The sequence below is a fragment of the Heterocephalus glaber genome, unplaced genomic scaffold, assembly GCF_053883595.1.
Source record: "Heterocephalus glaber isolate CG9 unplaced genomic scaffold, H.glaber_assembly_v1.0 deba00001608, whole genome shotgun sequence".
Classification (NCBI taxonomy): domain Eukaryota; kingdom Metazoa; phylum Chordata; class Mammalia; order Rodentia; family Bathyergidae; genus Heterocephalus; species Heterocephalus glaber.
The window spans coordinates 32,887,289-32,899,507 of NW_028258379.1; the positions used below are offsets into that span (position 1 = coordinate 32,887,289).

The 12,219-nt window shown below is 34.7% G+C and overlaps 1 protein-coding gene across 4 annotated transcripts in view; it reads left to right on the forward strand.

The window, feature by feature from the left end:
* Trip11 (thyroid hormone receptor interactor 11) overlaps positions 1–8,530 on the forward strand; it is an 80,575-nt gene extending 72,045 nt beyond the window's left edge. For 2 of the 4 annotated variants that reach the window (XM_087195508.1, XM_087195509.1), the window contains 5 exons: positions 2,519–2,600; positions 3,376–3,490; positions 3,933–4,049; positions 5,165–5,306; positions 7,912–8,288. In XM_087195508.1, the coding sequence (XP_087051634.1) occupies positions 2,519–2,600; positions 3,376–3,490; positions 3,933–4,049; positions 5,165–5,306; positions 7,912–8,132 (677 nt within the window). In that variant the 3' untranslated portion in view covers positions 8,133–8,288. Of the gene's footprint in view, positions 1–2,518; positions 2,601–3,375; positions 3,491–3,932; positions 4,050–5,164; positions 5,307–7,911; positions 8,289–8,372 lie in introns of those variants that run through there. The other 2 variants (XM_087195507.1, XM_004837014.4) reach the window with 2 other exon arrangements.
* Positions 8,531–12,219: the final 3,689 nt, after the last annotated feature.

The window sequence follows — 12,219 nt, forward strand, 5'->3', positions numbered from 1 at the left end:
CTTTGTATGTGATTTGTTTCTTTTCTCTAACTGCTTATAGAATTTTCTTCTTCTGTTGGGTTTCTGGAATCTTAGGTATTATATGCCTATGTGTAGATTTTTTTTTTTTATCATGGCTATTTGGAGTCCTTTATGCCTCACTTATCTGTATGTTAAGTTCTTTTCCCTTACTTGGGATGTTTTCTGCCATTACTTCTGTGAACAGTTTTTTATGTCATCTGCACTCTCTCCTGTTTCTTCATTGGCTCCGATTAGTCTTATGTTATTCTTCTTTGCATTGTCTAGCAGCTGCTGGATTGTTTTCTTGTGGTACCTTACTATTTTAAAGAAATTTTCCTTTTCCTGGTCACTAATTGCAATCTTAATTTCCATGTCTGAAATTCTGTCCTCACATTGGCTCATTCTGCTGTGTAAACTTTCAGTGAAGTTTTTAATCTCCTTGAAATGTGTTTGCATCTGTTTTATGGATTCCATTTGTTTCCTATGTTGGGATTCCATCATGTTCCTCAGCTCCTCTATTTTTTTATCTGTGTCTGCTCTAGATTTCTTAATCATGTCTTGCACTATGGGCACAATCTCTGTTTTTATCTTAGAAATTATTTCTGATTTCATTTTTTCCAAATCCTCTTTTGTCGCCAGTTCAGGGAATCCAGGTGGTTGAGTATCAGATTGTTCCATCTTGTTTCCCTTTTGGGTTTCTTTAGGTGATCTGGAAGTCTGATTTTGAGACTTGTTTACATGTCTTTTAATTTCTTTGGGTAGTAGGAAGATGTATCCTGCTGGTGCCTGCATGGCTCACCTCCTTGGTGCTGGGGGCGGTGGTATGGCGGCCCAGAAGGTTCACCTCCTCTGTGCTGGGGGCAGTTCTGCTCCTATTTGCATTTATTATTATAAATCAGAATTTTAGGCATTGTATAGGACAGACTAAAAATATAACTAGACAGACCTGATCTCTAAGGCTCAGAGAGCACATCTTTTAGGAAGCGATTTGAGAACTACATCAGGAAGGATGAATAAGTGTTAATGGGCAATGCTAACTGATGGAAAAGGGCTTTCTGGGTAGAAGAGAAAATATTGTAAAAATTATGTAATGGGAAATGAGAGTCCAGAAATACACAATATTTGTGAGTTGATTTTCAAAAATTATGTGAAAAGAAGGGTTTTTACCATATAATGCTGGAACTACTGGATATCCCTATGTAAAAGAATGAAGTTGGACCTTAAATTAAGTTGATATGAATGATGAACATAAATTTTAGAGTCAAAACTGTAAAATTCTCAGAAAAAGACATAGGAGCAAAAATCTTCATGATGGTGGGTTAGATGATATGTATCTTAGCCATTATTAAAGCACAAGCAACAAAAGAAAATTAAACTGGATTTAACCAAAATTAAAAGGATACCATCAAGATAGAGAAATGACAAAAAAAACCCCAAAAAAACAGAGAGAGAGAGAGAAATGACAGCCCCCAGAATGGGAGAAATGTTTGCAAATCATGTATCTGATAAGAGAACTTATATCCAGCTACTAAATGCATAGGTTGCAGAAAGAGTAAATTTGTAGAAAGTGGTCAAAGATGTGTTTGGTATATGAGTGGTTCCTGATTTGAAAAATAGAGCTCTGTTATAGAGTAATGTCCTGTTCATTTCTTTCAGAATGAGAATTTGTATCTACCTTAAAATAAATAAACATTTCTCTCTCCTCCCACCAACCATCCACTTCTGAGATAACAAGTATAAACTCTGTTCAACTGAGTTCCTTAGTCTGGGAATCCTTCACCCTGTGGCATGGTTAGCTTATGAACTGGGTGTCTCCTATTGTGATTCTAGATTTTGCCTTTAAAGTGCTGAAATTCCACTATCCCAATAAAATTTTACAGATTTTTGTTCACCTTTCAAATAAGAATTTAAAAATTTCCCCACTTTAGTCATAAAGTATCATAACATGATTTGTATATTAGAGTCAATGATCTGAATTGTTACTTTCCATGCCCCCAGAATACTTAGCCATATCAGTTCTACCTTGAGCTATGATCTTAGTTGTGTTAGGTGTTCTTATGCAGCTCATCAAAAACAGAGTCCATGGCCGGGGATTTAGCTCAGTGGGGACGAGCCTGCTTTGCAATCACACGGTCCCAAGTTCAATCCCTGGTACCAAAAACAAACAAACAAAGCAAAAAACCCAAAAAACAGAGTCCAGTAAGGAAAACAGAAGAAGGAAAATCTAAACTTTTTTTTAAAATACTCTGTTAAGAAATCCATTAGTTTACTGTGGGTAAACCATTTGGAATAAAGTAATTTCTAAGGTAATCTAGGTAATTTCTGTATCAGAGAGTGTAGTTCCTGGAGCCAAAGAAGAAATAAAAGTAATTAAATATTCCCAGTTCGAATAGGGCATACATTCAAAGTTCACAGTATCGATCTCATAAGTCTAATTATTATGTTATATTATTATTATATATTCATCCAGGCTATTTTAATCAGTTAATAGCTGTCTTTATTCACATGTTTTAAACAGATGAGCTTCAACAAGAAATGTTGGATGATGCACAAAAGAAGCTGATGAACTTAGTAAACAGCACAGAAGGAAAAGTGGACAAGTATAGTTTTATCTTTTAACTTTTTTATATTTTATAGAGATGGCTTTTATTAAAAGTTAAACAATTTCTACATTTAGATGTTTGTATGTGACTACATTTTGAGAAACCTTTTGTTTTTCTTACATAATAAGGAGAAATATCAGTAGTTTTAATGGAGGTCAGCAAAATAATGTACTAAGTTTATTTCTACTATTTTTTTCCTTTCCTGTCTATGCATGGACATATCTTGCTCAAGTGTCTTAGGTCTGAACCTAAGAGTATATGCAATACTCTCTCTTTTAATATTTTTTTAATTTATTGTTTTAATTCAGCAAAATTTTAATACATGTGAATAGGAAAATACAATGGTTAAAACACAAGAATAGTTATCACCATTTAAGTGTCTGCTCCAGGGGAACATGAGCCCTGACAGACAGCAAAAATTAATAATGAGGCACCTCCTCAGTCAGTTATTGGATTGAAGAAAATAAGTGATATTTAACAGGTATACATTTGGGGTTATTTGAGATATTCCTAATTGGGTTTGTCTAGATTTTCTTTTAAGCCCCTTTAAAATATTTTACTGTTCTTTCTTTTTATAATTAAATTTTTTTTTTTTTTGGTACTGGGGATCGAACTCAGGACCTTGGTGCTTGTGAGGCAGGCGCCCAAACCACTAAGTTCAATCCCTGGGCCTATAATTAAATATTGAATTAAGTATAATCAAATGTTTATGTTACTGTTTGGGGACACTCCATGTGCAATTGGCTTAAGCTGTTTCCTCCTTCATTTCCAGAGTCCTTATGAGAAATCTCCTCATTGGCCATTTCCACACACCAAAAAATCAGCGTCATGAAGTGTTCCGATTAATGGGAAGCATCTTGGGTATTAAAAGGGAGGAAATGGAGCAGGTAACTAGACAGTGAAAGCCATTCTGTATTCATTTATTAAATTTATTGTTCTGAATATATTTATGACTAAAATAGTGTCATCGAAGGTTTGTTTTCTTTTAGTGTAATGTTTACTTAATTTTCTTAGTGATGTAAAAATGGAATCATTTTATTCTACATTGAAGAGATATATTTGTTCAGTTTGTGTGATATTAGTTTAAATATTTTGCAACTTATAAATCAGTTCTCATATCAGGATGCTGAAATTTTGAATTACAGTACCCCAAATTGTATTTGAGATTGTGCTTACAATGAAATTTTATCCTATTTGTTGCCTTTGTCAATAGTAGGAAACACTTAATAGAAATTAGACTAAAAACTTGATTTGCTGATATCTGAAATCATTTAAAAATGACTATCTTTTCTCATATTGCTATTTTTCTGTTTTAAAATAATCTTCCAGTTGCTTAATGAAGATCAGGGAGGTGTCACTAGGTGGATGACTGGTTGGCTTGGAGGAGGATCAAAAAGTGTCCCCAACACTCCACTGAGACCAAATCAGCAATCTGTGGTTAATAGTGTAAGGACTAATTTTATTTTTGTTAAATATGAATGATGAAATAATTGTATATTGCACTTATTTGCAAAGAATCAGTTTTCTCTTTTAGGGTATTTTATACAACCATTTTATTATTTTGGAGTTGAGGAAACTGATTTGGAAATGACAAGCAGTTTTAATAATTTGAAAAAGTTTTATTTTCACTTTTATATGGTACTTTTATTTTTTAGAGCCTTTACTGCTCCTTTATATGTGTTTGATCCTGCTGCCTCAGACAATCTTTCTGCAAAATTATGCCATTCTTACAGAGACTTTATTTTACTCATTTATGTGTGTTCCAAGTCATTGAGCCAGTGACACCTGAGCAGGGCTGTGTCCCAGGCATTGTAAGCACTGGTGTTGCAGCTTCAAACTACAAGGGGAGGGCACCTGGCATGCACCCTGTCTGGCAGGAGGAGGTGGTTAGATGCGTGAACACACAGTGCAGCAGGCTTTGGGTGAATGGTAACAGAATTCAACAACACTGTGGGAATGTAGAGTTTCTTTCTTTGTTTTTTAATAAAGAAAACACATAGGATAGGATAAAACCCTATTTTCCTTTGGTGTTATAAAATTTAATTTAAAGGAAAGATGTTCACTACCTTATTTTAATTTGACAGTGTTACTGGAGATCTTTTTCAGATCTTTAGAAGATTATGTTTAATACTTTTTTTCACTTGATACAATTTTTCATGTTATTAAAATGAAAAGACTTGATGTGTTAAGTGCCACTAATGATAAAAAATGAGAGTCCTCAGTTGGCTAATTCTGATTATAAAGTGTTTGAAATGAGTGTTGTCATCAAAGGTTTTTAAATTGTTGGGTATTTAGCTCAGTGGCACTGTGCCTGCCTGATAAGCGCAAGGTCCTGAGTTCCATCCCCGGTACCAAAAAAAAAAAGATTATTAAATTGTTAACTTGCAATAGCTACATAAAAAATGCTACAATAGTCTGTAAAGCTGTTTTGTAAAAAGAAAAAAGATTAAAGCAGCATGATTAGTATTTAACATTGAATTATAATAGCTGGTACATTTTCTTATTTGTAGTGAATATAATTTTATTATCTAGCCTTATATAACCAAAATATTTTTTCTTAGTCTTTTTCAGAACTTTTTATTAAATTTCTAGAAAGAGAATCTCATCCATCTATTCCACCACCAAAGCTTTCTGTTCATGATATGAGACCTCTAGGTTCACCAAGGAAAGAACTAAATACAAATGTTTCAGAAACCTTGAAAGGTAAAACTATATGCTTATTTCTTTTCTACAGTGTTAAAAATTGAATGTTTAACTTTATTATTTTGCTTTACAGTGATATTAACTAAATGTTATTAAAATGTGTAACAGTGATTCTAAATTCTAATAAGGCATCAAAGTTTTGCTTTCTGAATTGTAACAATCTGATATTTAATTGGCTTGCATTAATTTAAGTAGTATAAAAAATTTTTCCCTTTGTTTATCAGGTACTGTAGTTCTGTCCTGCATGAGCTACTTTGAATTATTCTTTTGGAAATGGTAGTGAATTGGTTAAACCTCTGCCTAGTCACTTTTTTCTTCTCTGACTATTGGTGCTGTTTGCTAGTCAGAGTTAGGTGCTGAGTTTATAGTTTAAGAAAGGTTTTCCCCTTGGAAAATCTATGTATTATAATCAGCCAAACCTTGACATGAAAATAATACATGCTCAGTTTAGCAAACTGACTTAGACCTCTAAGAATAGTATGAAGCCCTCTGACATGTTGAAAGGTCTGCCTGGAAGTGAATAGTTGAGGCTTGTAGCTACTATGTCTAAACATTTTTCAACCCTCCTAGTTTGTATGTTCTGATCACTGGTATTGACACGTAGTAAAATTTATTGAGTTATCTATTAGACCATTTATAATTTCTTTATTTTTTAATGCTATACGTTTGCAATATATGATATTTTCATTTGTTTTGGGGAATTGATATATATCACTTTTGGTCCTCTCTTTACCCCACCCCTTTTCTGATTCCCTGGCTTTTCCAAAAAGTTTGCCTTTATTTCACTATTTATATTGTGAGTTTCTTATATAAGAGAAACCTTCCAATATTTAACTTTTTGTGTCAGACTTATTTCACTTAATATTATGGTCTCAGGATACATCCAGCCAGGTGTAGTGCTGCATGCCTGTAATCCCAGCACTAGGGAGGAGGGAGGCTGAGGCAGGAGGATCACTGTGAATTCAAGGCTAGTGTGGGCTACATAATGAGTTCAAGGCCATCCTGGATTACACAGCAAGACCCTGCCTCACAAAACCAAAAAAAAAAAAAAAAAAAAAAAGTTTTTCTATGAATGACATGAATTAATTCTTCTTTCTGACTGAATAAAATTTGATTGTGTATATATACCAGATTTTCTTTATTCACTTGTTTGTTGATAGACATCTAAGCTGTTTCCAGGGCTTAACTACTAGAAGGTTTCTCTTTTTTTTTTAATCTTCATATTTTAATATAGGCTGCCTAAAGATATATGTTATTATATATTCTTTGGTTTATATCACATATATTTAAATTTAGTTCAGTATTTATATTCTGGAATCTTAAAAATCTCCTTGGTTATTTAGTCAAATGTTTCTATTTTCTGAACTTTTATAGAAAGATAAAGTAGTAAAATCTAGTTGTCATTTACATATTTGACTGCTAAATTTAATGAAAATCATTTATCTCAGAGGTATAGTAAATACTGAAAATATTTTTTTCCTTGTTATACCATAAACAACCTTGTTGTTTATATTCCCACCAACAATGCAGGAGGGTTCATTTTTCACCACAGCCTCCCCAGCATTTGTTATTATTTGGTTTCTTGTTGATAGCTGTTCTTTCTGGAGTTGTAGTTTCAATTTGAATTTCTCTAAAGGCCAATGAAGTTGAAGTTGAAATCATTTTTTCAAGTTTGGGCTATTTGTACTTAGGGTATCTACGTGCAGAAGATTGAAGGTAGACCAGTGTCTCTCACCATGTACTGAACTAAAATCAAAATGAGTCAAAGATCTAAATATTAAAACAGAAACACTTAATCTGTGGAAGATAAAACAGGTAAAATCTTTGAAGGCATAGACAAAGCCTTTCTGAATAGAACCTCAGTTGTATAAGAAATAACATCAAAAGTCAACACATGGGATTATATCAAATTAAAAAGCTTCTGCACAGAAAAGGAAACAACCAACAGAATAAAGTGACAATCCTCAGAAAGGGAAAAATTTGTGCCAGGTATACCTTGGACAGAGGACTAATATCTAGAAAATATAAAGAACTGAAAAAATTTAGACACCCCCCCCAATAAAAGACCCACTTGAAAAATAGGAACTGAAATGAATGGATACTTCTCAGAAGAAATACAGAAGGTCCATAAATACATGAAGAAATGCTGGCCTTGAGAGAAATGTAAATTAAAATATTACTCATCTGTATTTCATAGACCTCTGGTTGTGGGATACAGAACCCAGTAACATATGAATTATGTTTATTTGGAAGCCAAATCTAGAAACAGAAAACATGTAAAGAATTGTTTTTATCAGAAAATGTCTTGAATTACCAAAAGTTAATTTTAAGCAGATTTTCATAGTATAAGTCAGTATTTATATTTAGAAATTAAGGTGTATTTGTCCTCATAATTAAAGCCCCAAAACAGTGCTCAAGATCAGTGTATTTACCAATAATGTAGAATTTAAAAGTTGATAGTAGTGATAAATTGATTACTCATAGGTATGTATGTTAATAGGACAATATAGAAAGAGCTTTTTATGCTACTATATTTGGAGGATTATTTCAATTTAACTTTTTTTGTGAAGAACAGAGACTAAATAACCCGTATTTTATCGTTTAGATACAACAGAACTCAGGGCTGGTAGAAGAACAGATGCGAGTCCATTCTTGGCTCCCCGCTCTGCAGCGGTGCCTCTTGTTAACCCGTCTGGACTTGGGCCTGGTGCACCAGGGCATCTTCTTTTGAAACCCATCTCAGATGTGCTGCCCACATTTACGCCTTTGCCGGTGTCACCTGACAACAGCGCTGGAGTTGTACTGAAAGACCTTTTAAAGCAATAGGTGATTCTTTGCCAGAGAGGTTAAGCACTTTAAGGAAACCATCAACACTATGTGTATATACTTTATCACAAAGTGGCCTTTTGGAAGAAGTCATGCATTTGATTGCAGTTGTAATTTCCCTAAATTGAATAAAAATATTCTTAGTTGTTTTAGAAATTGAAGGTGTCAGAGGAGAAATGTTTGCTATGTAATCTGCTTTTTTTTCTTCTCTGATTTATTCTAATTTTTTTTTTTTGGTAGCAGGGATCGAACTCAGGACCTTGCGCTTTCGAGGCAGACGGGAGAACCACTGAGCTAAATCCCTGGCCCTGATTTATTCTAATTTAAGCTGGAAAAATTTTATTTCTCTTTTACCTTGGAAAAATAAAAAAGGAAAAGCAAAAATGTTAGTAACTATATATATCAGCTTTTTATTTCAGTCTCTGATTTTCAAGCTCATTTCAGGTAGAGATGTGGTTTATTTTTTAAAGTAATGAAAGATTTTTTTTTAAATGAAGAAAAAATAGTAGCTAGAAGTGGCTTTTCAAGAGAGTGCAGATAATTGATCCGAAGCAAACATGAATCATCTTTAGAGAACTCTGAGTCGACAGCCAAGAACAGGGTTGTCTGGGAGGTCACAGGGGCCCCGAGAAGGAATGTGTATTTGGTTCTCTGCATTTTTGTCCCCTGTGCACGTTCCTGTGACCACTGCCACAGTCAAGATACAGCACTCTCATCACAGGGACCCTGAGCTGCCCTTTCCCAGCCATTATCACCCTCCCGCCTCCCACCTTAGTCCCTGACAGCCACTCTGTTCTCCAGCTCTGTGATTTAGTCATTCCCGGAATGCTTTTCAGGTGGAATCCTAAATTATGAAACCTCTGAGACTGGTCTTTCTCACTTACCATAATTCCCTTCAGCTCCGTGCAAAGGGCTACAGTATCAATAGTTCGTTCCCTTTTACTGGTGAGTACCTGGTATGAATGAATATACCATTTAGTTTGAGCAGCTAAGGTGTCTGTTGAGAGGCATCATCTGAAACTGAAGACTGACTCACAGGAACACACCACTGACTGACGTGTGAACTCGCCCAGCGGCGTCCCCGTAACTGTAACTGTAATTAGCAATATCTCTGCACACACCACCACCTGCCTCTATCTGACGCGTCAGTTCCCAGAGGTTCAGCAGCTGTATCCGTGGGTCCCCATCACAGGGGCCACTGAGGGCAAGGAGGTCACTGCAGCAGCACCAGCACCAGCCAGATATCTGGAATTTAAGAGTGAGATACTTCTTTAATTTTCTATAAACTCATCATAAAATTCCTGATGTGGAAGTTAAGTGTGCTCATATTCAGATGCTCATATTTGTATTAGTTGTTGAAGTTGTACACTTAATGTTTCTTGTGGATTTGGTACATTTACATATGCCTTTAAAATAGAAGCATTTATATAACAAGGAAAGGTAAAAACGTGACTAATCCAAATATGTAAATAGATCTGGCTAAATTTGATTGGCTGTAAATTTTGCTATGATTAATTGTATATTTCTAATGTGTTTGGAAGAGTGGAAGGTTTGATTATGTGTTGATGGTTAAAACCAGTTTTCTGAAAAATTAACTAATTGAGATAGTGCTGCTTCACAATGTCACCTTTCTTCTTAACTAATTTACTTTGCCATTCTTTAGTGCATTTGAAAGGAAGTTGTCATGGAAGTTCATATTAGAGCTTTTAGACACCTTCCTGTCAGTCTTCCCGTTATTGTTTCTCTATGACCCTAGAGATGCTCCTCAGCTTACAGTGGGGTCGCATCCTCATAGACCCATTGTAAATTGAAAATGTGTTAAATCCATACCATAAAAGATACTTTTGCCAACTATCCTAAATTATATGCTGCTTGCCATTGAAGTTTCATTCCGTGTAGAACAACTGAGATAATAGTTTCTAAGCTAAGAACATTATACTTGGGTCCTTCATTTAGAAGAAATGGAGCATACAAAAAATGTTTTATTTTGGAAAGGAGATATATAATGGATATTTGTATAGTACATCATCATATATATAAAATGCCTTCTATGATGTTTTAAGTATGACCAAAAAACCTGTCTTTTTCTCCCGTAGCTTAGCCTAAGTTTGACAGCTGCAGCGGCTGGATTGTACATCCCATCATCATAGAGCATATCACATGACTGAGATTTAAGTTTCTCTCCTGGTCTGAAGCTGTGATACCTGACATTTTTGTTGTATCCTTGAAACTGTAGCTGACTGATATGCATAGTACGTGTGTCGATCTAAACCAGACGTAACTCGCTGACGTTTCTGAAACATGGTGTCAGAGGAGAACCATCTGCTCGAGGAATCTTCTTGATACCAGATAGTGATGCAGCATTTAATTCAGATGCTACCAATAGGGCATTGCTAATAGAACACTCCTGGCACTGTTTTAATTACAGTAATTTTGCTGGTTTTTTTCTCTGTAAACTTAATAGAATTTGTGGTCGAATTTCAGTTTTGCTGCCAGTTTTTCACAGCATTCCTACTGTTTTTCAACTATAGTTAGTGACCATATTTTAGTAGAAAATTTACAGCCATTCAGTTCAATTTTGATATAATTCTCTTTCATGTGATATCCCCCTCAAACACATATACACACATACCCAGTACTAAGAATTGGACCCACGGACTTCACGCTGAACTACATCCCCAGCCCTATTTTAATGTGGAGAGAGGATCTTACTAAATTCCCCAAGCTGGTCAAAACTTGTGATCCTCCTGCCTCAGCTTTTCAGAGTGCTGCAATTATAGGCATGTGCTACCACATCTGCCTTTCATACTGTTTTTAAAGTTTTAGTTCCTAATGCTCTTGTTTGTTTAAAAATGAGGATAGGGGACCAAAACTAATAAAGCCATAGGAAAAAAAGGAAAGACTTTATTGCAACTAGTCAGTAGAAATGTTAAATATTACCAGCTACCCCCCAAAAGCCTTTAGCTTCTTTAAAACTTTCACAGGAAGATTTCAAAATGCTTACCTAGCCAGTAACTGAGGAGGGGAAGCAAGCTACATTCAGGGACAGGAATGATGAGAACTATTTACAAAGTGCTATGTATGAAGCTCAAAGGATTTGAATTTGATTTTTACAAGTAGTGAAGTTTTGTTGGGCCAGGTGGTGCATGCCTGTAATCCCAGCGCTCAGGAAGCTGAGGCAGGAGGATCACTGTGAGTTCAAGGCCAGCCTAAACTACATGGTGAGCCCCTGTCTCAAAAAAACAACAACAAAAGAATCAAATAAAATAAAACTAGTGAAGTTTTTCACATATCAAAATGTTTAAAACATCTTCCATCAATAAAAATTTATCTTTAATGTTGTAAATATCAAATAAGTTAGATCATATTTATTTATGTATTCCTTTGGAAAAATGGTAATTTTAATGTTCTGACATTTGATTATTTCCCTTTTAACCTTTGAAGGTTTTACTATTTAAAATTGATAAATTAACCAGGCATAGTGGCTCATGCCTGTAATCTCAGCACTCTGGAGCCTGAGGCAGGAGGATCATGATGAGTTCAAGGTCAGCCTGGGCTACACAGCAAGACCCTGTCTCAAAATAAACTTGAAAAAAAATTGATAAATTTTCATTTGATTTATAGAGAAATATCTAAATGTGAGAAATTTCCAATCCAACCTTGTGTTTTATGGAGCTAAAATGAGTGCACTTTTTAATTTCTTGGGAGTGCTGCAAGGCAAAATAAAATATTCCAAATAAAAATGTATATTTAAATCGGCAATGCCTTCATACATGAGAATTTTTTTAAGTTAATATTTATTGGTACATTTTAGACATATGTAATGATCACATTCATCATAGGAAATTTGTACCTGTACATAATATATCTTAATTCTTTTTTTTCCCATTCCCCTCCCCTCCCTTCAATCCTTCTTCTCCTCCCTTTTTATAAAACTTTGTTTCCACTGTTTTCCTTCCATTGTTTTTTTTAAACCTTATTCCCTTCCTTCTCTTTTCCTTCCCCACTCCCTTCTTCCCATTCCCATTTGATTGTTTTCTTCTACCTCCCAATATCTGTCCTCCATTTTGCTCCTTATTTACCCTTT